This window comes from Marmota monax, unplaced genomic scaffold (assembly GCF_021218885.2).
Source record: "Marmota monax isolate L192 unplaced genomic scaffold, Marmota_monax_Labrador192_F-V1.1 WCK01_AAM20220418_F8-fsc00024, whole genome shotgun sequence".
NCBI classification, from domain to species: Eukaryota; Metazoa; Chordata; class Mammalia; order Rodentia; family Sciuridae; genus Marmota; species Marmota monax.
This window is the reverse complement of record NW_026695224.1, coordinates 33,065,983-33,092,873: the sequence shown is the minus strand read 5'-3', so window position 1 is coordinate 33,092,873 and position 26,891 is coordinate 33,065,983. Positions and strand designations below refer to the sequence as shown.

Here is a 26,891-nt window from a genome sequence, read left to right as displayed (position 1 = left end):
CCTGGGTGACGTCCCTTGGAGGTGGGGTCAGCCCTATCTGGATGAGAAGGCCCCAGAGTGGTGGGGTGGACCCTGAGGACAGCCTAGAAGGGCCAGGAGCGTGAAGGACACACTTTGCGCACACAGCAGTACAACACGTATACAGTTGGTGGTCTCTATTGTGTGGCCTCACACTTGAATATTTTTTTTTTTTTCCCCTCTGAGCATGTAGATTTCAGGAATTTAGGTGAGAAGGGAGGAGAGAGTTGGCCTCAGGGCCTAAGGTCGCTGTGAGTCTGTGGCATTGCTTGGGACATTGTGAAGCGCAGGCCCTTCATGGTCTACTGAAGAAGGGGCCAGAAGTGATGTTGGATTATCATTATTAAATGGAGCCATGAAAGGCTGCTGGCTCCTGGCCTTTGCGGTTTGGGGCAGGATTCGGTCTCCATGGCCTCTTCCCCCACTCACCTGTCTCCGGGACGCCCTGAGCCCCACTGTGCAATCTTGTTGTGTCACAGACTGTGGGGGCTTTGTGACCGCTCCTGGTCTGTGTTTGTGGCCACGTCTCCTGTGACGTGGTTGGTAGGTGTCCGTCTTCTGACAAGTACAGTGTTCCTTGCCAGAAAAGGAGTCCCATAAAGATGAGCTGAATTGAGTCTTCGTTTCTGGAAGCTTCTCAGGGGTCGTGGGAATGTCGTGAAGGTGTTGTGTAGACTTCACAGGTGCCGCAGAGGCCCCACCGCCGCCCCTCTCCACTTGCCGTGTCCTGGGGCCCCTGGAGCATGGCGCCCCGTGCCCAGCTGTGGCCATCTTCTCATGGCCAAGTCCAGCGGCTCTTTGTCTTTCTTCCACTTTCCTCCCTCCGGCCCCTGTGGGTGACCGTGGTCTGCTGAGGAGATGCCGCCCCTGCCCTGCCCCTGTGGCGACGGCTCAGTTCTCCTTTCTTGCCTCTCCTCTCACTTCCCCCTGTCGGTTCCCCTTCCCCTCCCTGGGCTGAAAGTCTGCAGCCTCTGTTTCCTGGGCTCCACCCTTGACCATGGCTGTCTCTTCCAGGACTTCTGCCCTGAGCATCCCCCGCTGCCCAGCCCCGTCTCGGCCCTGTGAACGGGAGTCCAGGCCAGAGGTGGCTCTCAGAGCTTCACTCCAGTGTGTGCCCAGCCCCCACAAGCATTCTGTGGCTTACCCCCTCGGGTCCAAGTGCTTAGACACGACGCGGGGTGCCGGCGCTGGCCAGCTGGCCCTCCCATGTGTGTCCCAGCACACACAACTCTGACCTCACGGTGCCCAAATCCAGGCACTGCGTGGGTGCTTTGCCTGGGCTCATCAGGTTCTCCATCTGTAAGGGAATAACGAGGCCCGGACCCGGGGAGCAGGCGTTCTCTCCACCTCACTGACGGGACCTTGTGTCCTTGGAGAGCCCAAGCCCTTGCTGGACACTGCAGTTAGGGGAAGGCGGACTTTGCACCCAGACCTGGCCTGCTGCTCTCAGTCTCCCGGCTCTGAGCCGCCATCCTCTCTCCCTTCCTGTCCTCTGCTGGGGTCCCCTCTCTGCCTGAGGGCTTCCTCCACCACGCTTTCCCCGTGGGCTTCTAGACACCTGTCAAAGCCCAGGGTAAAGGTCCCCTGCTCAGAAGCCCTCATCTGTGTGCGTGTGCAGCGCTGGGCATGGACCCGGCCTGCACCGCCTCTGGGCTACATCCTCAGCACTTTACGGGTTTTTTTTTTTTCTTTTTTTTTGGTTGAATTTTGGAGTCTTGCTAAGTACTCAGGCGGCCTGGACCTTGTGGTCTTCCTGCCTCAGCCGCTGGGGTGACAGGTGGCCACTGGGGTGACAGGTGGCCACCATGTCACCCTCTCCACTGCATCGAAGCCCTCTGTACCTTCAGGGTGTTGACCGCATGTGCCGGTGCTGTGCGTGTTCCTCCCTCCGTGGGGAGGTGCTGTGGGGAACCTGGGTCCCCTGGGGGGTGTCCTTGGTGGAGAGTCCCTGACCTCTTGGTTAGTGAGCTCCCAGGTTCCTTCCCCCAGGGACGTGTTTGTTGTCCCTTTGAGGGGCCTGAGTCAGGGGCCGTAGCCTGGCAAGGGGCTTTCCCAGCAAGTGCTGGCATGCCATCCTATGTCTGTGTCTCGGGAAGAGACCTGTACTGCCCAGGTCCACTCTCGGTGGGACTACACGTGAGCTATGGGACCTTGGGCTAGTCACCCAGCCTCGTGCCTCAGGGTCCCTGTAGACAGCTCTGGCAGAAAGGCTCTCCCGAACCCTGGCCACCCTCTGCCCACCTGTCCTGCCCTTCTCACCTGCATTGTCCTTAGGTAGGGGGCCCCCACAGCTGAACCCAAGGCCAGGACTTGGGTGTCAGTGGGGCATTTGGGAGGTGAACCCAAAAGCAGGAGGTAGGGTGCAGGGAGGGCCCTGTGTAAGTTGGCAACTGGGGGTGGGGTAGGGTGTGTGTGCCTGGGAGGACCCACAGGAGGATGGCACCACGGCCATCCGCTCGTGTCCCCCACTGGCTCAGGGGCTCCCTCAGGGGCTGCAGGTCTGCATGGCTCCAGGTGTGTCTGTGGGGTCAGCAGCTGCCAAGGTTTCAGAGACAGGCCCACAGCAGGGCAGAGAGCCCGCCGAGGCTGAGGCCTTGTATGCCCAGCTGCTCTGAAGCCAGGGGAGGGCTGTGCCCAGGGGCCCAGGGTCAGGAGGGGTCCACTTGCAGCACCTTGCAGCACCAAGGTCACAGGTGCACGCTGGCGCCCGGGGGCCTGGGCTCTCTGGGCTGGAACCTGGGCTGTTTTGTTCTTCTGCACCTGGAACAGCCCTGCAGTCTGCACAAGAGATAAGGAGTGACAGTCCCCTGAAGCGTTTGAGAGCTGGGTCGCGCCAGAAGGCCCGGCATCCTGTTCCTGTTCAGTGTCTGCAGCGCGAGCCTCCTGGCTGCCACCCGGCCACGTGGCTGCCTTGGGCCTGGCCCAGGTCTTCCCGAGAGCCCGGTTTCGCTGTTCTTCTTTCTGCTTAATTTTATGCGTTTAGCCTCCCTGTCCAGCTCTGAAGCTGGCCAGCAGCAGGGCCCCAGAGGCCTGCTTCTGAAAGCCGGGGGTTTTTTCTTGCCATTTAAAGTTTCATGTCATCGGTGCAGCTTGAAAGCCACCTGCCATAGATCCCGTTCTCAGTTCCGCACTGAGTGCGGCCATCTCCCTTCCCCCGGGCACTTATTCTTGTTTTGCCTTGTGTGCGGCGTGGGCTTCCTCCCCAGTAATTAACCTGCCAGTGACCACAGGGCGGCCCCGCCAGCCTCCTCGTGCCAGGAGCCAGCCGAGGCCTTAGCATCGGGATCCTACTCTGCTGTGACACGTACCCCAAGCCTAGTGACCTGAAACGACACAGAGCGACCACCTCGCGGTTCTGGAGGCCAGGAATCTCTCTGGTCTGGGCTTGGCCAGCTCCTCTGGAGGCCCCAGGGCAGGATCTGCTCAGGGGACTTTGCCAGTTCCCAGAGGCCACCGTGTGCCTTGGCCTGGCCAGTGGCTGCCCGTCCTCGCGATGCCATCTCTAGGTCCTGACTCTCTGCCTCCCTCTTCCTCACTTGAGGACCTCGTGATGACCCTGGGCCCACAGATAATCCAGGACGGTCTCCCCATCTCAAGATCCTTGACTCAACCACATCCGCAAAGTGCCTTCTGCTGAGTGAGGTCACGGTCACAGCTCCAGGGGACATGGATGTCACTTGCCTGCCCCACACGTCTACTCATGGTTTCATTCAACCTACACCCTAGGCCAGTGGGAGGCCCTGCTGTCACCCCCATTTCAGAGACGAGGACACTGAGCTCAGAGATGTGCAGGCACTTGCTGGACAGCACAGAGCTGGGCTCCTGATGCTGCTGTTGCAGACACCTGCAGACACAGCCCGCGAGAGCCGAGCCCAGAGCATGAGGCTCTCTCCTTGAACCCCGAGGGACAGGCCTTGTGCCTGCGTCCCTGGTGGGGTGAGTGTGGCACTTTTTCACTTTTTTCTGTTTTGTTTTTTGGTGTCAGTGTCTTGGTCCTTGGTGAAGGGGAAGACCCGCCAGGTCCTGGGGCAGTGCCGCTGTTCAACGCCCTGCCGTTCCTGGGCTTGACTTCTGACTGCCCCACTCGGGCCTGCAGGGAGCCCCTTGTCATCTGAGCTGACCTGGAAGTCAGGGTCTCCCTTTTTCTGGCTGTAATTGCACCCTGCTCATAAAATGGGGCTTATTATTCCTGAATGGCAAATAAAAGAAGCCGCTGCCCGGGGCAGGCCAGGGGCACTGGGGCTTCTGGGGAGTGGGGAAAGAACCTGGCTTCAGGCTGGGCAGCCCTGGGGGGACCCCTGGGTGGTCCCACAGTCTCAGACCCTCTGGGCCCTCCCAGCAGGGGACAGACGGGGGCCTGTGCTCACCACGGGGCTCTCATGGCCTGACCTGGGGCGCTGCCCCGTCTGTTCTTGGCTTGGCCAAACCTGGCTGCTCTGAACTACCCCTGGGATGCCGCCCCCTCTGGGCTGACTCCATGCATTTTCCAACAAGTGTGTGCACCGGAGACCCTCTGGCCACAGCCAGGGACCACCGGGAGCTCCATCCAGGCAGGGATTGGTGAGTGCGTCACAGAGTGTGACCTCGTGGAGGTACCAGAACCCACTGAGTCTCGGCCCGGCGAGGGCGAGGTTCATGGCGTGTGGAGGGCACCTCAGTTTCACATCTGTAAAGGAAAAGAGGCGAAGGGTGACTGAGGGGCCAGAAGACCACTCGGAGCAGGGCCCAGTGTGGGTCCGTGGCCCTCCGTGAGGGGCTGGGTCTCCTCTTCCTTTGGCCTTTGTTCTACACCCCCTGGTGGCTGATGCCCAGGGGAAGCTCTGCCTCTTCTCAGACCTGCCTTCCCCACAGCCACTCACCAGCCTCGGGCCGTAGTCGTCCCTCTCTGCACCCAGCCTGCCTCCCACTGCCTCCACTGGCCCCACCACAGAGGCCTCCACCTGGCGGGTCTCCTTGTCTTTCTCCTGTTCCTCTTCCTGTCTAACCATTTTCAAGGCATGCTGTGTCCCAGGCCCATCCCGAGGGCTTTACTCTGTCAACTGGCGTTGCCTTTCAGCCCCTGTGTGTCCCCCCAGGACGAGGATGGAGACGCAGCTCCTGCTGCTCGCGCCCTGGGTTTGCGTCTGGGCCTCACTGAGCCCAGATGTTGCGTAGCCGCAGAACCTCAAGGAGAGTGGAGGTTCCCCGCCGGCGTTAGTGGATGTGGGGATCCCGTAAGAGCCAGATGAGTCGCCTGGGAATGTGCGTTCTGGGGCGGCCAGCTCCGGGGCCAGTGTGTCGTGGACACCAGGAGAGGAAAGCCCTTGGCATATTCTGTCCCCACTGTGCGGGGCTCCAAGGCAGAGATGGAGAGGCCTGCCCTTGCCTAGAGAACTGGGCATCAGAGAGGGATGCCACTGGGCCATTTTGCACAGCCGGAGAGAGGAGGAGCTGGACCTGCACTGGGCTCCTGGCTTCACGCTCTTCAGGCCGGGAGCGGCTGTGCCTGAAGGCCCACACTCGGGACGCACGTGACAGAGAGCCCCTCGTGCGGGCCTTGCTCCTGCTAGTTGTGCGGCCTGGGCCTGCCCTTCTGTTAAGGGGCAGTCTGGGAAGGCCTGTCATTTGCTTTGTCCACATTGGGCCATTTCTGCAGCCTGTTTGCTCCTGCTCCTGGGGGTGGAAGTCACACTTACAACCTCCAGGAGGGGAACGGTTTGGTTCTGATGAAACGTCACCTCCCACTGAACTGAAACGAAGCCGGGAACTGGGCCTGGAAAGCCCCAGAGAAGCCAGAGACACTGCGCAAGGGCTGTCTGTTGACTCAGAACTGCTAACTGAGCATGTGCGGGGTGGGCACTGTCTGGGAGCCCAGGATGTGCAGGGAGCGAGATCCCTGTCCTCAGGGGGTCCTTCGGAGCCTCTGGAACGCCCCATACCTACCTGAGTGTGCCCGCTGGCCCATGGCAGGTCAGAACGAGAGGCAGAGCCTGGAGGGGCCGCCCCAGCCTGCCTGCGGAAGCCGGCTGGCCTGGGTTCTGTCGAACCTCCCCACGCCCACCTGCAGCAACAGGAGCTGCTTGGCCCTTGCCCTGCGGGCCCGTGCCCTCAGAGCCACCCCCGGGCCCAGGCAGCTGATTTCCTGCTGTCTTGGCCGTCCCCGCAGTGCCCGGTGACCGCGGTCCCAGCAATAGCATCTCTGTGTTCCCTTGCGGCCTTCTTTGGCCTGCTCCTCTGCTTCCTGAGAGTGGGATTGTCTTATTAGGCAAAGTCCCTGGGTCACAGATTGTCAGTAAGTGTTTGTCAGAGGATTCGCTGACACCAAAACCACAGTCGCCCCCGCAGTCACCCCGACTCCCGCGCGGGTGGCCCTGAGCGTCTCGCTGTGGATGTTTCGATGTCGTACTCAGAGTCCCCGGGGGGGGGGGGGGGTTGAGCCCGTGTGCGCCTTAGTGAGAAGCTGGAGACGTAGAACACGCTGACTTCCATATTAGGAAGTAAGAGCTGATCGTTTTCTACGAGCCAGCCGTGGGTTGTCGTGGGGGAAGCCTGCAGTTCCGGTGTAATCTGGGTATCCAGATCAGCCGGCTCCCCCGGGCCTTGCTGGAGGCCTGCCTTCCTGTCCTCTGGCTCTCCCGCACTCCCCTCCTCGCGCTCTCTGTCAGACTTGCAAAGCTGGGTCATGGGCGTGTGATGAGACCTCAGTTAGTGGGGGTCACTGGCAAGGCTGCTGCTGGGGTGGCAGGACACAGTGGCGGGCTGCAGGTACAGGGCGCCAAGGCGCAGCCCAGGGGTGACCACGTATGCACGTGCAGGACAGGGGGGGGGAACAGTCTCCCTTCACCTCTGCAAGGAGCAGACCTGGGTGAAAACAGAGCTTCTGTCTCTTCACCAGTGGGTTTTCTTTATTTTTTACATTTTTCAAGATTCTCTCAACACTTGGAGGGCGTGTTTTGTTTCATTCTGGATTTTATCCATCTGGGAAACTAAGGGACTGAACAAGGAGAGGGACGATCGGAGGCCTTTTGGCTCATGTGCGTCCACCCCGGGGAGCCAGATCTGTGCCCACCCAGCCCTGCTTCCTCTGGGGGGAGGAGAGAGGGCCTCTTCCCCTTCTCTTTTGCAGGGCAGTGCCCTTGCCCCACAGCCCCCTGGGCAGCCGTCCGGGAGCCAGCCACTGCATGACCACTGTCCAGCTGCCGCCTTGCTCTGGTGGCAGGAAGTCAGAATTCTTCCCATTTTCTTTCCTGCTCGCTGCGGGGAGCGCTGGGTGGACAGGGGCAGGCTTTCTGGTGTGTGTGCCGTTCCCTTTCCTGAGCTTGTTTGCAGACTCTTAGAGGCTGCAAGAGCAAGGTCAGCTCTGGAGCCGGCTGAAATCTTGTCTGCTCTGGAGCAATTTCCTCCTGGGCCCTTCCTCTTTCCTTTGTCTTGCTCTGAAGTTCAGTGGTGGGTGGAAATTATGAAACTACTCTCTCTTTTCTTTCTGTGGGCCCCAGAAAATTCGTAAGGTGTCTACTGGGTGTCCACCACCGCAAACCAGGCAGAGCAGGGAAAGGGACATCACAGAAAGAGTAGCTAAGAAGATAAAAAAAGACTCGTGCCAAAGTTTGTGGGGTACTCAGGCGGCGGGACCCCTGCTTTTGCTTATTTCTAATTATTTTTCACCTGGTGTGTGCTTTGTGCGGAATGAGGAAAATCATTTAAAGCATTTGCAAAAGCCTGAGAAAGTTGTGCGCGGCAGGTTCTCAGTCTCAGGATTGCGTCCCCCTGATAGGACTGGCTGTGGGGACAGCAGCAGAGACTAGAATCTCTTTTGCAAGAAGACAGGGCTCATAGTCAAGTGGACTGGATGCAAGTGCTGTGTGGGACTGGCTGGAAGTTCACCCCTCCTGCGACGACTAGTTTGGGGGCTGGGGGTCCTCGGGAGCTTGGTGGTTGTCTTGGGGGAATTTTGTGTAGCGCATCCTGATGGTTGGCTCTGGAGTTCCAGGAACCCCGACCCCCCCCCCACCTCTCCCCCACCTCCTTGGTGGTCCTCCCCCTTCTCCTGTTCCCTTTTATTGCCGAGCTCAGCTGGGTCCTGCCTGGCCTCCTCTCCTTTGCCTCCTGGCCTTCCCTTGTCATGTCCTGGGTGACGTAAACCTGGTGGGGTCAGGGTGGCCCAGGAGCCATGTCACCAAGGTAACCCCTTGTTGGCCTGGGCTGAGGCTTGGTAGACCAGCCGAGGGTCCAGATGCCTACGGAGCCCTTCCTGCCAACCCTGCAGGGTGGCTTCTCGTCAGGTGGGTGGGCGAGAGGCACAGGGCGCAGGGAACCCTGCACAGCAGCTCTGTCTCCTGTGGGTCTTGGGTGTGGGAGTCAGTGGGCGGATGGTCCCGTGGTCCCGTGTCATGCTCAGGAGCCACCTTCAGGAGCCGCTGTGTCCGCTGGTTCCGTGGGCCATGGTGTTGAGAGGCTAATCCCAGAGCCCCTGCCGGCTCCCTCCCTCCCAGGGGAAGGGGTGGGGGAGGGGCTGCACCCTGGCCAGCGCCTTGTCCCCTGGTCCTGGCTCCTCCCCCACCAGCCCTGGAGGGTGGTTCTCACCGCTGGCCCCTCCCATCCTCCCCTTCCTCCTTCTCTAACTCAGGGGCTCTCCAGCTTTGGTGGCATTGGGGTCACCCTGGGGGCTTGTTCCCACCTGATTTCCAGTCCCTATCCCTGGTTTCTGAGTCTGTAGGTCTGGGTACCCCTGAGAGTTCACTTTTTCCCGTGGAATTTTTGGTGGATCCCCCTCGGGAACCGCTGTTTTAGACTAGACCAGTGCCCCAGGGAAGGGCTGTCTGGTGGCTCATCACTTGGGCCCCGGGACGACAGACAGCCAGGGCCGAACCTCCTGACCAGTTTTGTCCACGCGTGTGCACACATGTGCATGCGCGCTCACACGCACACGGAAGTTCAGCTGTGCTTTTTGGCTGCCGTCCCACATTTCTCTGTCCACACGGGTGCTGGAGAGTGACCCAGCGCAGTGACCAGGCTGCTGTCTATTCAGAGAACAAAAGGGGTGGTGGCTCTTCCTCTGGCTGCCCGGGCGGTCCTGATGGGCGCTGAAGCCCCTGCAGGGTGGTGGGGAGACAGGCCCAGGCCGTCTGTCCCAGTGGAGCTGAGCGGTGACGATGGCAAGCACTGTGTGACTCTGGCTGCTCAAAAATGTGCTCGTCAGCAGCCCTTCCACCGACCGCTGTCAGATAAGCCCCCACAGTCACGCGGTAAGCCAGGTCCCTCCGATCATTTACATGACATCAGCCTGTGGTTCTGGAAGGTTCCCAGTGCCCTGGGGGGCAGGGCTGTGACTTACTTCTTGTGCGTCTGGCTTATGCTGGGGCCGCGCTGGACCCTCTGGGACTCGGGGTTTCACTGGGCGACTCTCGTGGTTCTCCACCAAGAACAGGGTGACAGGGTGATGGCTGAGGCCGGGTGATGGCTGAGGCCTGGTGCTGCCAGGATAGACCGGGAGGGTCTGAGAGAGGCGAGGGAGGGGCTTTGGGACCCAGGACGTCCAGGCCCTTGGCTTCCTTGAACACCTCACATGGCCCCTGGGCTCTGGTGTGACCTGTCCAAGGGTGACGTGGGTGTGGATGAGGGAACCGTCCTGTGCACAGTGCTGTCGTGACAACCTGATGAGATGATGTGTCAGGGTGTTCTGTAAGCCACGGGGCTGTCCCAGCGTGAGGGGTGGTTACGGTCCATTTGCGTTAGCAAGTCGGTGAGGGGGGGTCCTCCTTGAGGAGCCGGGCACCTCCTTTTCACGGAGGCTGCTGGCTGGGGTCTTGGAGGTGACTCGTGTACTTGGGTGGGACTCGGCATGAAAGGCCCACAAAGACTCCAAGAAGAACGGCGTGATTAAAAACCAGACAGAGGCAGCCCCTCCAGGCCCGAGGCTTGGACCAGTGGAGGCACCGGCGGCCTGGGAGCCTCTCCACACAGACCCACTGACCAGGGTTGAGGCCCGTCTCCCAGGGATTCTAATCCTTGACAGTGTGGTTGATCCCTGAGAAGTCCTACAGCCACCTCAATGGCTGACACAGGACAGGTGACTCCAAACCAGCAGCCCTGCACGTGCGGCACCCTCCAGGGAGGAGCTGTGGGGAGGATCTTGGCCCCGGGCAGGTGGGCAGCTGCGGTAGGCTGGACTGAGCCGAGCAAGGTGTGCGGCTTCTCAGGGAAGCCCATTGTGGGGGAAGCCCGAGGGTCCCAAGGGTTCAGGGACACACAAGTCTAGACCAGAGGCTCCCAGCCAGGGATGCTTCTGCCTCCAGGGCACATCAGGCATTTGGGTTGTCACAGTGGGGGGAGGGGTGCTCCTGGGGACTAGTGGGTGGAGCCAGGGATGCTGCAGGACACAGGATGGCCCTGGCACAGAGATGCCCCCACACACACACATACACACACACACACACACACACACACGTGCCCGCACATGCACTCTTAAAACACTTGAGAACATGGAGTGACATTTTGGCAGTGGATGGGGGACTTAGTGCAGTGGATGGTGGAAGGGGTTTTGGAGCGACTCTAATGAGAGGAGTGTGGCTCATTGGATCAGGACCTCATGCAGACCAACGGGACACCCCCGGGTCATTTAATAAGAACGAGTATGTGACCAGCTCAGGATTCACCAGGGCCTGCTTGTCTAGCCATAGCTGAGCGTCCCCAGGGGACCCAGGCCGAGGCTCTCCTGCCCCACTGCAGCCGGTGCAGCTGGCCTCCTGACTCCACAGGGTCTTCCCCGAGTAACGGAGCCTTAAAGATTGAGGGAAGAAGTGCGGGTGAATTTCTGTTCCCCAAATCAGATCCATAATTTGACCTTGATCCTGAGGAGGTTGTGGAGATTGCAGCCCGAGCGACCACGGGGGTGTCACGTGACTGCTGTGCGCCTCCCTCCCCACCATGAACCCACACTGACGTGTGAAGTGGGTGGTGGGGTTAGAGGAGGGTGCTGGCCCAGGCCAGTGGTAAGGTCCCCTCTGCCTCCACCTCCACTGCAGGCCTCTATCTGCTCATGCTCCCCCACTGCTCCCGGCCCTGTCTGGCGTCTAACCCGGCACCCATACCCCGGCCCTGTCTGGCGTCTAACCCGGCACCCATACCCCGGCCCTGTCTGGCGTCTAACCCGCCACCCATACCCCGGCCCTGTCTGGCGTCTAACCCGGCACCGCTCTCTTTGCCGTTGGCACAGATGACGTCCGGCTGTTCGCCTTCGTGCGCTTCACCACCGGGGACGCCCTGAGCAAGAGGTCCAAGTTCGCCCTCATCACGTGGATCGGCGAGAACGTCAGCGGGCTGCAGCGCGCCAAGACGGGCACAGACAAGACCCTGGTGAAGGAGGTGGTCCAGGTAACCGTCCTGGGTTCCTTGGGGCCGGGGGGGGGGTGGCACCTCACAAGGACAGGGAGTGCGGGTGGGTTCCTGGATCTGGTGTGGCCGGACCCGGCACAGTCTCTGTCTCTGCTGTTACTGGGCTGGTTCAGGAGGCCGAGGGGGCCGTGCCTGGTGGGCCATCCCGGCTGTCACGTCACAGAAACATCAGCCAGCTCACAGAGAAGGGCTACCAACGTGGCAGCCACCACCCGGTCACATTGTGGACGACACCCAGCGGTGGCCATGAGCTGTCCTCTCTGGGCAGTGGGCACCTGCTGGCCTTACGAGGGAGAGACGCAGTTGTGGTCTGGTGTCTAGAGCGACAGAGGTGCCCTGGACTGGGCAGCTGGGACAGCCTGTTGGGCTGAGGAAGGGGGCGGGGTGGTGCACCCTTGGCCTGTGCCTGAGCCCCGAGAGCTCTCTTTGTTAGGTTCTGTGTCTTAAGTCTGTTTCATCCTGTCCATTAAAAAAATGGACACTGTTGGAGCCCCCAGGGTCTCTCCTTGGAGGGAGGGTGTGGGGCAGCCTGAGAAAGGGAGGTGGGTCCAAGAAGATGGACAGGGAGGGTGAGAGCACTGCTTCCCAGAGGCTCTCAGGCGCAGAAGGATCCCTCGAAACCTGAGCCAAGGACTCCTTTCCTCCTTCAGTGAGTCTAGTCTGTGGTTTGCAACTTTTCTGTACATCTACGTAGAGCTCTTCCAAAATTAAACTTTGATTTAGAAACAAAGGAAAGCAGCAGCAGCACATTCCTGTTGCCTCCGTTGCACACTGTGCTCTCCCCGCCAGCTCCCCTGCCCTGTGCACCCGCATCCCTGCTGTGACAGCCTGCAGGTCACCGCGAGTCTGCAGCCTCTCTTAGGTAACAGAACCCATCAGTTACGTGGCTGCGTGGTCTTCGTAACCCACGTTTTCCTGGTAGCCGGCTGCCCCACTGCGCGAGTGGGCTGTGAGGGACTGAAGGCTCCCCTCTCTTGGCTCTGGGTTTGTTTCCAGTTCTTATTTTTCTAACTAAAGTTCTGACCAGCACTTTAGGACACGCAGCCCTTTCTCCCTCCTGTGGGTGGTTCAGAACGCGGTCCCAGGAGGGGGCCCCCTGCCTGGGACAGAGGACATCTCAGTCGTTTCACTGATCAGCATCCTGGTGCACACTGGCCCTGGGGCCTGCAGGACCCGGGCCCTTTCCAGCCCCAGCGAAGAAACCCCATGCTCCCTGAGCCTCTGCAGAGCCTCCGCTGAACCCGGACTCCTGTCCCTTGGTTAAGTGGGCAGCGACCCAGGTTGACCCCGGGGCTTGAGTCTCTGGTGGGAACCTTCCCGTGGGCCAGGAGTGATGATTCTTACATTTGTGACCTCAAAGAAGTTGAAGCAGAAAGGGGAGCTGCCTGGGCCCAGGACCCGGGAGGCAGGGCTCGGCTGGGGGTGTGGCAGGAGCCCCTTGTTCCCTGTCTTCCCTTAGGTCTGGCTTCCTCTGGGTCGACCAGCAGGCTGGGCCTAGCAGGAGAACCATCCCGCTGGGGCCGCCCTTCCAGGGCAGGATGGGGGCTCCTCCCTGGGTGCCAGTCAGTGCCTTAAGAGGACCCCATTGGCCCAGCTGGCGTCACGGGCAACCTGTGGGGCTGGGAGACGGGGTTCGTGATAGGCAGCCCCGTGTGACCCTGCTGTTCACAGGGATGCAGGCAGCAGGAGAGGCAGGGTGACCGCCCAGGCAGGGGTGATGGCTCCGAGCAGCCAGGAGGCTGCCCTGAGCTACAGCGGTGGCCACTGTCACTGCATGTCTCAGTTCCGCATTTTCAAATGTCAGTTATCTGAGCCGAGGCTCCGGGGCTGTGCCTGGCACCCAGCTGCCCGGAAGAGGGTGAAAGTCCAAGGGCAGCCTGAGCTGTAGGAGGCTTCCCTTTTATGCTCCAGTCATCAAGGGGACCCTGGGGGCTGTAATGGTTCTTTCCACACTTAGTAAACTCGTGCCGGGACTGGCTGGTGTCACACGCCCCTCTGCTTATTTAACAGGGACTCGGATGCTCTCTGAGGGTCCTTCCAGATGGATCCGGGTCTGGGGTGGGTCTCTCCCCTGTGGCGCAAGATGGTGACGAACCTTAACCGCAGCAAAGCCTGATGACACACCGCTGTGCTGTGTGCAAAGCTGGGCCCTGGTTGGGGTTGCTGGAGTCGAGGGCAGGTCTCTGGGCCACTGCCTGTCTGGCTGTGGTTGTCCCTCCTGCCCAAGCCTCAGGTCCCCATTTGTAAATCGAGGAGCCGAATGGGTTGACCTGCTGTGCTCGGGTCTATTCTGAACCATTCTGAGTGATTTTCTCTTCTCAAATGCGCTAGTTTGTTTTCAGAGGCACTTTCCCTCTAACAGGACCTCGCTTCGCGTTGGCAGAGAGGCAGTGTGGCGCAGTGGCCTGGGGGAGAACTTCAAGCCCGATGGCCTGGGTTCATGTTTGGGCCTCATCACTTACAGTGTGGCCTCAGACACGTGGCTTGCCCTCTCTGAGCCTCAGTCACTTAGTCAGAAGCAGGCGTGAGATGGTAGCTGCCTCTTGGGGTCACGGTGGGGGTTAAACAGGCAGATGGAGGTCAGCGCTCTGGACGGGGCTGGACACCTGGAGCAGCAGCTCTTATTCTGGGTTTTCCCATGTAGACCCCACAGGGAGGGGGCTGGGCAGGAGGTGATTCTGCACTGTGACCGTCTCCGCAGGAGAGGTGGCTGCGTGTGTTGAGCCCCGGGCTAGGTGTCCTATTTGTCACCCATACTGCCCAGTGTCTTGCCAAGGGTTTGCAACACAGTCTCAGCCTGAGCGACACAGGAAGGGCCTGGCCCTGCCCCATCCAGCAGTGCCGACTCCAGGCAGGCCCTCCTCCCTCTGTGGCCACCACACAGTGACATCAGCACCTGGGGAAACCAAGGCCCAGAGCAGTGGTAGGACCTCCCCAGACCCCAGGCGACACTGGACACTCGGCAGAGCTGGGGCCGGATTAGAATTCCAGAGTCCCCCCCGGGCCGCTGGCCGAGACACATCTACAGCCTGGAAGACAGGACCGAGCCAGGCAGCTCCCCAAGGCCACGGGAGCAGAGTCCGTGGGAGAGCTGGGCCGGCCAGGGACGCTGGGCGCGAGTCCGGGAACGGCTGGCTGGACAGCATGCACGACTGCTTCCAGTGCCATCCGCTGCAAACAAGGGCCCAGCGGTGCCCAGGGCAACACTCCCGCCCCATTGTTCTGGGGCTGCCGGACCCTGGGACCATGCGGTGGCCACTGGTGGGGCCTGCCCAATGCCGGCCGGGCCGCGAGAGCTGAGCCGCCTGCTCGCGGTGATTGTGCCTGTCTGGCCACCTGGCCTGACACGGGCGCCTTTTATTCATTTTGAACACATGCTCATTCCTGAGCCCAGTCTCCCTGGGTGAGATCGGCTCGAGGAGGACAGAGGCCGCTTCCCCCACCCCAGGGGTGCAGGCGGCAGGGACAGGCGTGAGGGACAGGCTATGGGGACGGGGTGCGAGCTGCAGGCCAGGGTCTGCTCTGCTACTTCTGATCCTGCACAGGACAGGCTTTGTCCAGGATCCTCCCACTCACCCGTGGCCAGATGACCCAGCCTCCCCTCCAGGCCTCCCGTGTCCCAGCGTGGCGATAACATTAGCAACAGTGGCTTATCGTGTCCTGTGGCCTCCACTCAGAGCCTTTCCGCCTACCCTGTCGCTTGTCCTGCACAAGGCCAGGCTCCGTCTTCCCGTCTTGCAGGTGAGGAACTCGAGGCCCAGGAGGTGGAGTAAGGAAGTCCAGTCCCAGTGCCGGGACCCAGACCCTCTTGCCCCAGCACAGTCCAGCAGCGTCACCTCAGCAGTGCCAGTCCCCACAGCGCTCCTTCACCAAGAAAACCCTTCCAAGGCCAAGGGCGTGCGCTGCAGGAACTCTTGTCTCGCAGGCTCGGGTTTTATCGGCAAGTTCAAGGCTCTGAGAAGTCCTGTAGAAACAGACCTTTGACGTCTGATTTCAGGCGACAAGTTCTTGATCTTTTGTAAAAGTGAGACATTTTAAAACTGGAAATTGGACTTGGTGGCTCACTGTTTAACTTTTTTGATATTTTAGCTCCATTGACTGACCTGTGGCCTCAGGACCCTTGTTTGAGTAATCCTATCTCTGGAATCTCTGTGTTCTCACTTAGGAACAAAGAATGTGAATTTTCATGGAGGGGGTTAGAGGAAGATAGTGGCTGTGACAAGAGTCTCTCCATTTGGGGGCCTGGTGAACTCCTATTCGTCCCTTAAAACCCCGACTCTTGCCCTGCTCCCCCGCCAGCCTTGACTGGTACAGAACTGACCATCCTGGACTGTTTCTATTGTGGTTAGGATTCCAGGGATTCTAATTAAGTGCCTGACTAGACAGTGACCCCCGGGGCAGGAGCCCTGGCTGCTTTATCCCACAGCACTCTGAGCGCCTGCAGGGTGCCGCGGCGGGCACGGGAGGCCCAGCAAATGAGGCCCTGAATCTGCTCCCGTGGCCTCTCTGTGCCTCTCTCACAGAAGCAGAGAAGCTCAGCGGCTCCTCTTTTTGCTGAGTTGCTCTATTTGGCTGGAGTTTCCCGAGGCTCTGCTTTCGTTCCGGGAAGCGGAGGTCGAGCTGCAGGGCAGCGGGTGCCCACACCCTCCGCCACCCCGGCAGCTGCTCCGCGCAGGGCCCCAGAGCTGCCGGCTCCTACTGCACCAGGGCTGCTGGCTCCTGGGACGTCGGGCTCTTCTCTGCTCCCACAGGGCTCAGCTGTTTGTTGTCACCCGGGCTGTTGTGCTCCCTCAGGCCAGTCCCTGGAAAGGCCCGTGTCCTTTGTGGGCCTCTCCTGGGGCCTGGGCGCAGGCAGGGCGTCTCCTTGCCCCGTAGGTTGTCTTCAAACACAAACTGGCTGACTGGAGGCAGGGAGCGCGGGCAGCCCTGAACAGAGGGCCCGGTGCTGGCCTTGTCACTGGGGGTTCGGTGCTGGCAGTCCCCCCAGGGCACAGATGGAAACGGGAGAGGACCAGCCCTGGGGCCAGGGGAGTGTCCAGGTGGGGCTGGATGGCGGGGAACAGGGCTTGTTGGGAGGACAGTGGGAGGCCCAGGAAATGTCCCCCCAGAGAGCATGCCCAGATGGACCCCAAACCCACATCCCGTGGCTTTAGAGAGCAAAGTGCTGCCCAGGGGGTTGCGGCCAGGCCGCCCCTTGCCCACTGCAGCCCCTGGGCTGCCCGCCTGAAGTGGGGCTGGCCGTGTCACACAGCAACAGCTGGCCTCCTGACACTGTCCAGCGGCGCACACCTAGCGAGCAGCACGGGAGCAGAGCCAGGCCTCGCCCCACATCCGGGCACCCGAGTGTGCAGCGCCCCATGGCGAAGACTCTGTCCTCCGTCCTCCGTCCTCCGTGGGGCTTTTCCTCGTCCCCTTCCCGGCGCACACGGGGGTCCTCCTCTGGTCATCGGCTGTCCCTGGACCTCCCTTCTGGAACAGCCCGGCCGCTAGGCCTCCTGCGCTGCTCCTCTCCCAGGACGCTGGGCTTCATATCTGTGTGTATTTGCAGAACTGGGGGGACTCTGGGTTTTAGAAACGCTCAAACGGACGCACTAAAGGACCCCCAGGGTCTCTGCTCGTTGCTGCGGGGCCCCGGCCACGGGTCGTTCTTGTCACGGCAGAGGCTGTCCCTCCCCTACCCGATGCTGCGCAGGTGCTTAGTGCCTGGTCTTGGTGGCCCACCCGGGTCGTGTGAGTGGACGCAGCGCAGCACCCACCCTGTGCCCTGGAAAGGTGGGGGCGCTCCTCCCATGAGGACCTTGGCCTGGGCGGTGCCGATGCTCTGCCCCGGCCTCCGGTCTCCGTAGTGGGATGTGACTCTACCCATGGTGGCGCGTGCCTGGTGTGTACGAAGATGGTCACCTGTCTACTCAGGTGGTGTTGACATTGGAAACAGCCTGGCATTCACTGGCAGACGGTGAACATCTTTGAGGATATGTGTTGACATTTAAAAAAATTCTGTTCAGTGATTTGGGAGCAATTCCCAAATGTGGGTGTGGCTAAGGAATAAGAAACGGTAGTGGGCAGGAGTTGGAGACCAAACTGGACTTAGTCTCCAGATCATCAACTGAGCAGCAGGCGGGGGCTCTTTGGAGCTCCAACTGGGGTAGGAAGGGTCCTGAGGCCAGGTCTGGACCCTGTGGGTTACGTGGCAGGACTGACCTGTGCTCCCTGCCGTGGGCACAGGAGGAGGGCGTGGAGCCTGCTTCTGGCCCTTCCGCCGCCCGTGTGCCAGGTGAAGGAGTTCAGCCGTGGCCAGGTGAAGTCCGGCTTCTGTGGACATCTGGCTTCAGGAAAGCCCAGGGCTGGGTTTAGGCAGCTGCCCAGAGGCTCGGGGTGCCCTGCTCAGGGGGTGTCACACCTGCCTGCCGCCCTTTGCTGATCTTGCCCTGTGCCCCCAAAGTGTGACCTGTACCTTGTTCTGTCTTTTTCTCCCTCCCTAGTGCAGCAGGGGCATGTCCCTCTGAGCCATCAGGGCCACGCGGGTGCCTTTGTCCCCAGATCTGTCCATGCTGGTCCGTGCCATTCTGATCTGTTTCCCCCTCATCTGTGCTGACTCATGCTGATCAAGAACCTGCTCTTTCTCAGTCAAGGACACCGCGCTGGTCGGGACTAAAGGCCTCAGCCAGTCACCAGGGCACTTTAGAACAGGGGAGGTGGGTGGCGTGGGGCGTGGGGGCGGGACACTGTGCACTTTCGGGGCTCTGCTCCTGGGAGGTCGGCCTTTCCCTGGCAGGAGGTGGATGCCAGGGACCCACGGCCTTTCTTGGGCACGCCAGGGCCTCGGCAGTCGTCCGTCTTCCCCGCTGGGGGAGAAGGCGTGAACGGTGGGCAGCGTGTGCCTCTGTGCCTCCTGCCTCCTCGCGCTCTGCGGCGAGGGTCCTTTCCTGCACTTCCTTTGCGAGGGCTGGGCTGGAGCCACTCACAGCCTTAGCTTGAGGGCTGTGCTCTGACCCCAGAGCTAACTGTCCTACCGCAGTCCCCCGCTGCCCCTTGGATCCTGGGGTCCATGGTGGACACTTGTCCACGTGTCCAGGGGCTTGGGGAAAGGCTGGCCGGTCCTTTCATCTGGCTCTTGCCTTTAACAGAGATGGACACCGGGGCCCACGGCCACTGAAGGCTTCCTTCAGAGCACCAGAGCCCTCGCTTCTCGTTTCCCGTCTCGGAGACGACCGACCGTGGCTCGATTCTGACCATCTCTGGAGGGTGTAGGCGTTAAAGGGGGCCAGAGGCCCGCAGGCGGGAGCTGCTCCGTGGATGGGTTTGGGGGAGAGTGACCTGTGAGCTCTCACTGCCCTCGGGTGGGGTGAGGACCACTCTCCTCGCCTGCGCTCCTGACACCTCAGAGACCCCTGCGCCCCCTCTCCTCCCAGAACTTCCCTACCCCAGGCCCTGCCCACTGCTCAGGAGGCCCCAGGGCCCATGGGTGCAGAGGGGAAGACCCAGCGGGGGCCCTGGTGGGTTCCTCCCTGTTCTCCCGTCTGTGCCCTGGGCCCAGCTTTGGGTTTGCGGCTGGATTCTCTCTCCACCAGGGTGGGAGAAGCCAGCATCACTGCCCCGGCCTGCGGAGGAGCTCTGGGGACTGCCCTGTTAAACAGCAGGTGTCGGGGTGGAGAGAGAGGAGGCCAGGAGAGAGAGGAGACCGTGCTGCCTGGGCCTCGCTCCGAGCAGTTGGGAGAGCTTCTGTTATCTCCAGGTCCCTGCAGACTGGAGGGTGGCGCTGGCTCGCCAGGCCTCATGGGACACCTGCTGTGTACTCCACACTTGACCAGTGCGCAGTCCTGGGCACAGTCCTCAGGCCCTCACATGGCCCTGGGGGCAAGCGCCATCACTGTCCCCATTTACAGAGGAGGAGACTGAGGACTGGGAAGGTCAAGTCCCTGGGAAGGGCCAGGCTGCAGGGACAGCCGTCCCTGTTTGTATTGGTCCAAAGCCCCCCAGCTCAGCACACTTCAGGACTAAGGCTGGGCTTGAGCCCAGCAGTCGGGAGCCCTTTAACAATGGGATGATTTAAAACCCAGCAGAGGAAAATATTTGCGCCCTGTTTCAAACAGTCTTGCAAATAGATGCTCGGCGTGGCACGGAGCCCTGCTGCCTAACCCGGGTCCTCTGCCAGATCACCTTCCTTCCGCAGGAAAGGAGCCTGAGGTCTGTTTTGTCACTTTGAGGTTTGAGCATATATGTACCTGGTGGGGACAAACTTGCCCCAGTGTGGCAGTCCGTGCTTCCAAACCATTTTGATGGAGGCCTAAGCTGGTGAGTCATGCTTAGCCAGAGGGCCTTCCTCCTTGGAAAAGTCCCTGTGGTAAAAACTAGAAACTGACTAGAAACTGCAGGAGAGGGTCACAGTGCTCCTGGGCAAAACAAGGACAGTCCTCCCAGGCCACAGAGGCAGTGCGCCAGACAGGTCCTGTGGGCCGCCCTGCGGCCATGATGTGGGCAGGAGAGGGGCAGTTGGACATCCGGAGCACAGTGGATGGCAGAGGAGAGAACAGGCCTGGCTCCTGGGACTCGTGCCCAGGGCCCCTGCCGTGCAGTTGCTGTGTCTTTGGGCTCCCTCTCTCTTCTCGTTGACCAACATGCATTTACCGAGAGGAAATTGCTCACATCGCAGGTGCGAGGCTCGGTGGATTTGCATATTTCTAATTTCTCTTGTGAAGAGCCACCCAGAGGAAGCCGCCGCCACTCCCAGCCCCCTGGGCCCTCAGGCCCTCCAGCCCCTGCCTGCCCAGTCCCACCAGCTCCACGCTCAGGGGTGAGAGGCCCTTCCCCGTGCTGCTGTGCTTCCCGCTCCTCGTGTCCAGCCTACACCTGGCTGTCACGATCGGTGATGTCACACATTGGTCACGTGTTGAAATGAGGACATTTTGGCTGCACTGGGTCAGATACAATGCCACTAAACTCAGTGCCCCCTGTTTCTTTTCCACATTTTTCAATGTGGTCACCAGGACATTTAAGTCCCCTGTGTGTCTTCAATGCTCTAGACACCAACGTTCTGCTGAATAAGGACTCGTTCTGGTTCTCGCCACCTGCCTCTGGCCCCACAGCTGTTTGGTGGCAGGTTGAGGGTGCCGGGGACAGTGGCCATGTGTGAGCAGGTGTGAGCGTGGCCAGAGGTGGCCGTGTTGCCAGACACGTCCTCTGTGGTTTCCGGCCAAGGCACAGGCCCGAGGCTCCCTACAGGCACCTCTGTCTCCGTGAGGCCCCTCTGGTCTCCGTCAGGCCCCTCTGGTCTCCGTGAGGCCCCTCTGGTCTCCATGAGGCCCCTCTGGTCTCCGTCAGGCCCCTCTGGTCTCCGTCAGGCCCCTCTGGTCTCCGTCAGGCCCCTCTGGTCTCCGTGAGGCTCGTCCGCCCTGCGCTGTCGCCTCTCAGCTTCTGCTTCATTTTGGAAACGCGCTGATCAGCCCACTCCCTGGGCGTTGGCCACCCCTCTCTGAGTCCTCGTCCAGGCGCGGCTGAGCGGCTGGTGGGAGCGGAGGTGGAGGGGTTCTGAGGTCGGTGCCTCCATCAGACACATTGAAGACAATGTCCAGAGCCACTCTTGAGCGGGAAGCACTGAGTCTGCCTTGTCCACCTCGGGGCCGTGAGCCTCCTGGGCAGGAGAGGCCTGCGCCCTGTGGGAGGAAGAGGAGCAGGCGCCGCATCTGGGCCTGGCTCCTAGGCTGTGTTGGGAGCCAAATGCTCTTCCTTCCGGGCGCCTCTGGCCTGCTTGTCCCTGTGTGTGGCTGGACTGTGCACTAGGTGACAGTGGGAGCCAATCCTGAGGGTGGTGGATCAAGATGGAGACGCCTTGGTTGAAAGGTGCTGAGGTCACTGCGGGGCACAAAGGGTGGGAAGGGGTGGGCAGTTCACAGAGACGGGGGCAGCTGGAGGGTACGGGAGGGGAGTGGACTCAGGTGGAAGGAGGGGAGGCGGGCAGGGCCGTTCACCAGCCGCATGGGAGCGCCACGCGGCGCCCCGGTCCCCTTCCTGCCCTGCTGTCTGTGCTGCTGTCGAGACGGGGGATGTGGAGGAAGCCTATCCCTCTCTGGTCAGCTGCAGGCACCTTCCCTGGACCCAGCGTCAGAGCAGCGTGGGCTGCAGTGGGCCCTGGGTCCTGCCCCGTGACAGGGGCGCAGGCCCAGATGGGTCAGCCCAGCTGGGCTGCTGTGCTGACCGGCTCCGGTGTGAACAGGGTTGGCAGGCCTCCCCTGAGGCAGGGCTGCCGAACTCCCCTAAAGAGAATTCCGCTTCCCTGGGACCTTGGCCATGGACACAGCCCTTGCCTCAGAGGCGTCCAAATGCCCGGCATGGTCTATAGAAAACGCTCAGCAGAGCAAGGCCACCCCCTGTCTTTCTATCTATTTATTTATATATTTTTTTGTACTGGGGACTGAAACTGGGGTACTTAGCCTCCGAGCCCCAGCCCCAATCCTTTTTATTTTGAGACAGCATCTTGCCAAATTACGAGGCTGGTCCTGAACCTGCAATCCTCCTGCCTCAGCCTCCCAAGCTGCTGGGATCACAGACCGTCACCGTCACCGTCCCTGGCTGGACTCTCTCTCCCATGGCCTCACTCTGCTGTTTCCCTGAGGACAATGGAGACCCGAGAGCAGGGGACGCTGGGGCCCTCCTTGGTCCGGGCCCTGGAGGATTTGCTGGGCCTCTGAATCGCCCCCTGTTCTCTGTGGAGAGGACAGCGTGGCCCTGGGGCTTTCAGAGCACAGGGTTGCTTCCTACGCCCTTTTGCTTGTGTAACTTGGAACCTGTTTTTTTTTTTTTTAATCTTTTATATTTAAACCTGTTTTTCTGGCTACGGGGCTTGGGTTGCTTTCTGTGTTGTGGTCTTGGGACTTGGTGGTTTTTTAAAAGGGAATTTTGTTCCTTTACACTTATTGTTATTCAGTTCTTCTAGACCCCGCTGCTGTTTGCTGCTCACCGTGGTCGCGACCTGGTTTCCCTGCGCTGGGGTTTCAGGGGGAGCCGGGCACAGCTCCAAGCCCGTTTCACTTTATAGATTTCTTAGACCTTATTCCTCCCTAATCTAAGTCTCTTAATAGTTAACTGCCGCAAACACCCAGCGCTCCTAGTCTTGAGATACGTGGCTGTCTCCAGGAGGGGAACTTTGAACCTCCTGTGGCCGTGGCTGGAGGGGGTGGGCTGCCCCTCCCTGAGCCGAGCTGGTGGGGAAGAGGCTCTCAGTGTCCTTCCTGGCCCGCAGGCCCCCTTGCCTTCTCTCCTGCTGGTCACAGATGCACACGTAGCAGCTTTTGGTGGGAGGGAAAGGAAAGGTATACAGGAAGTTCTGTGGGTAGGGTGAGTCTTGGCTCAGCCCCTGACCCTTATCTTAAAACCGTAAAAGGCTAACAGGGAGGTCAGGTGGCGGAGGTGTGGGGTTGTGGCTGGCACCTGTCGGCAAACACTGACCGCCCCTCCCTCTCTGTGGGTGCTCTGCTGGGCACGTGGTTGGTCTGTAAGCTGTAAAACTTGGGGGTTCTCCTGGCTGGTCTTCTGGGGATGGCAGTGTTTTGTTTTTTAACTGACATGAGGTTCACTTGTCATGAAATTAACCGTTTTGAAACGTGCAGCCCCGTCCTGTTCCCAGCTGCCTCTACCACCCAGAGGAGCTGGCCGCTCTGCACCCAGCAGACCCTCCGGCTCTGTGACCCCAGCAAGGGGTGCAGCCTTCAGCCTTGGTTTTCGGCCCTTAAATGGAAACAATATTGATCCCTGCAAAGGATATTTTTTAAAATGGCATCGATCATATCGATCATCTCTTTAAAACAGCTTTAATTTATGTATCACCAAATCAGTGTGTGCTTTTGTGTAATTCAGTGACTCAGTGAATCGCAGACTTGTGCGGCTCCATCCAGTTTTAGAACATTTCTGTCATTTCCTGTCCCCACCTCCAGCCCCTGGTCACCACCGACTGCTTTCTGTCTCCGTGGATTCACCTGTTTTGGACAGGGCACGTGAAGGGAACCGGACAGTAGGTGGCCTCGCCCACTGGTGTGTCACTGGGTGACAGCGCGTGTTCTGGGCTCAGCTGCCTTGCGATGGGCTGGGCTTTGTTCCGTTCTGTGGCTGAGTGACGCTCCTCCGCGTGGACAGGCATGTTTTGCGTCTCCTGCGGGCACCCGGTTGTCCACTCCCGGGCTGTGCACGTCTGGGTACGAGTGTTCCTGCGGCCGTGCGCTTTCGCTTCTTCAGGACAGGACTCCAGGGCCCCTCTGCTGGGTCACGTCGGGGTTTGAGAATCGCATTGGTGGTGGGGGTCAACCTCGGCCTCCGCACAGCGCACCACACGCAGCGCACCACACGCAGCGCACCACACGCAGCGCACCACACACAGCGCACCACACACAGCGCCCAGTAATGCTGCTGGCCACTGTTTACGTTCTTTCTTTTTTTATTTTGAGACAGGGTCTCACTAAGTCTGTTAGAGCCTTGCTAAGTAGCTGACGCTGTTCTTGAACTTGTAGTCCTCCTGCCTCAGCCTCCTGAGTCTCTGGGATCCCAGGTACCACCACACCTAACTACCTTCATTCCTTACAAACAGTTTTATCTGGGTGATTTTCTGACCTGTGGACTTATTTGTATTTTGGGTGGCTTTCTCTGTAGTCCTCTATCAGTGTCCTGAGGTTTCCTATGGCCACTGAAGTCTTAGGATCCACATATAGAATAAGCTGTGTGTCTGCAGGGCTCGGGGTTACCTGGTAGGACAGAATCCTGGCTTCACCTGTTCACATCAGGAGCATCTCTGAGTGCTTCACATGTGCCAGGCCAGGGGCCAGGGTGACTGTACCCTTTGTCCCCAGGCCCTGTGGCTTGGCCTTGTGTTTGTTGAATGAATGCAAACAAAGCTGCTGCCCTCAAGGAACTGCATGTGGCTGCAGGTTGGACACCCAGACTGGGACCACCAGCCCCTGTGTCACTGTGACTCACAGTGGCCAAAGCCAGCTTTTGAGAGCCAGCCGTGCCGGCCTCTTCCCAGCCCGGTACGAGGCAACATGATGCTGATGTCACCTAGTGGGCACTGACTCAAGGAGAGGGGCGGCAGCCACAGACCAGCGCGTCCCCTTTTCTCTTCTTCGTCCCTTCCTTCTCTTGGGGAGCCTGGTGCTGGCCGTTGGCAGCACCGCCAGCCTTGCCTGCCTCACCCGTCACCCCCTGAGCAGCTGGGTCTGTGCAGATGAGGAAGGCCACTTGCAGAGTTGAAGGGACTTGCCCAGGGGGACACAGCCAGGAGTGACAGAGCCTGAAGTCACACCCGTGTGGCCCAGCTCCATGGTCCAGGGGGACGCAGCACCCCTACTTACCCTTCTCTGACCTCCTGTGCAGGATTCTGCCTCTGCGTCCCTCTCTGGTCCCCTGTGAGCCACCCTGGGGCAAACTTCCAGCTCAGCACCTGACCCGAGCTCTGTGTTTTTACCTGTCTCTGCAGAATTTTGCAAAAGAGTTTGTGATCAGCGATCGGAAGGAGCTGGAGGAAGATTTCATCAAGAGCGAGCTGAAGAAGGCGGGGGGCGCCAACTACGACGCCCAGGCCGAGTAGCCCTGCCCGCCCCGCCCCTGCCAAAGCCACCCGCCTGCTGCCGGGGAGGGGACGGCGGCCTCACTCCCCCACCGCCCGCCAGGAGAGGAGAAGGATGCGAGGCCCCGCCCGCCGCCCCAGCCTGCCGAGCCCCCGCCCGCCCCTCCCGCCCCGTGTCCTCATGGAGCTCATGGATCATTCCGTCTTCGATTTTCTTTTTCTTGTTTCCCCTCTTTCTCCTTCTAAAGAAAGACCATTTTGAGAAAGGTCATGCAGGTCATCAGACCTGAGGAGTGCCCGCGGTGGCCCCCTCCCTGGTGTCCCTCCCCCGCTCCCTGGCGGGCACCGTCTTGGTTTGCCTTGGTGGCTCCTGCTTGCCACCCAGCTGGCCGCCGTGCCTGGGCCGACCGCAGCCTTCACGAGCACACTCCTTCGCCATCCGCGGGCTCAGGCTCCTGGGACATGCGCTGGGCCCTCATCCCACCACCATCCAGAGTCTCACGGAGAGGAGTTTAGGTCTGGCTCGGACCGAACTAGAAGTGATAAAATTTGCCTTAAAACTTGCCTGGCGGTGACTTTGCCATGTGGTCTGACCCTACCTGGTCCCACTCTTTTGACTCAAATGCCTTCACGGCATGGGAAAGGTCTGAGTCCAGGGAGGGAGCTATCCGGGGCTCCCAGAGTGACCAGGACTCAGGGAGAGAGGCCCGGAGTGCAGCACGGGGACCCGGGGACCCGGGGAGAGCCTGCTCTGCAGCCTGGCTGGGGTGCCGCCCAGGGCCCGCCCACCGCCTCCAGGAAGGCTGTTGGCGTCCTAGGCCACCCCACAGATTCAGGATGGCTCTGCTCTGTCCTGAGGAAAGACGAGATTGGCTTGGTTCTTCATGAGCACATTTTATACCGTAGCTCCTTTTCCTTCTTTCCTTGCTCCTTTCGTTTTGGGGAAGAAAACTGTACTGGACGGGGGTTGTGAAGACGCCCCCGGCACTCAGTTTACAGAAATAAATGCGTTGTGTTTTTCAAAAAGAGTTCCATTTTCCGATTTGTCTTACCGTCTCTTTACCGTGAAAACAAGGGCGACCTCAGCCTTTACCCCAAAGAAGTAGCGTCAGCGTAGGACAGCGACACGTGCACAGCCGTGTTTACCGCAGCACACTCACAACAGCCAAGCTGTGCAGCCAGCCCCGGTGGCCATCAGTGGGTGGGTGGCCATCAGTGGGCGAATGGATACAGAAAACGTGGTATAAACACACAATGGAGTCTCACCAGCCATAAAGAAAAATGAAATTAAGTCATTTGCAGGAAAATGGATGGAACTCGAGACCATCATGTGAAATAAGCCAAACTCAGAGGGTCAAGAGTCATGTTTCCTCTTGTCTGTGGAAGCTCGAGAGGAAAAGGAATAGGAAGTTGGGGGTGGGGGGTTCGTGAAATGGAGTGGAGATTGGTGGAGTGAAGGAGGGGGACTAGGGGCTGGGAGGGAGGAGGAGGGGGAGAGGAAACACCGCAGGGTGATATCAGCCAAACTGCTGCCCGTGTGCGTGTGTGGATGGGTGACAGCTGCCACCTGTGCTCAGCTACAATGTACAGTAAGGATGTGGGGAAACGAGGCTGACGGCTGTCATATGGGATTTAATAGGCATCCAGGGATCTACTGGGGCTGGACACGTTCGAGTTTAGTAGCTTATTTAATTCTCAACAAGCATAGAAATGGGTGCTGCCAAATAGCCAGGGCATGGACACGGACTGGGTATGTCCCTGGCGGTGGGTGAGGGTCCCTGGGGGATTCGGAAGCCCATGGGAGGCCTCCGTCCCACAAGGGGACAAGGGCCCAGGCTCAGGCACCTGCTTCTGTCACCTCTTTGGGGGTTGCAGAGGGGGCTGGGGTCCGGGCAGGCCGAGCAGGAGGGGGCTGCTCTGCCTCCAGCAGCCTCCTCCTGTGAGCAGG

The 26,891-nt window shown here is 60.2% G+C and overlaps 1 protein-coding gene across 1 annotated transcript in view; it reads left to right on the top strand.

Moving 5' to 3' along the window:
- Window positions 1-25,971, top strand: part of Cotl1 (coactosin like F-actin binding protein 1) — a 32,755-nt gene extending 6,784 nt beyond the window's left edge. Inside the window, exons 3-4 of the mRNA XM_046434868.2 lie at window positions 11,213-11,370; window positions 24,854-25,971. Of these exons, the coding sequence (XP_046290824.1) occupies window positions 11,213-11,370; window positions 24,854-24,964 (269 nt within the window). The 3' untranslated portion in view covers window positions 24,965-25,971. The remainder of the gene's footprint in view (window positions 1-11,212; window positions 11,371-24,853) is intronic.
- The last annotated feature ends 920 nt before the right edge of the window (window positions 25,972-26,891 follow it).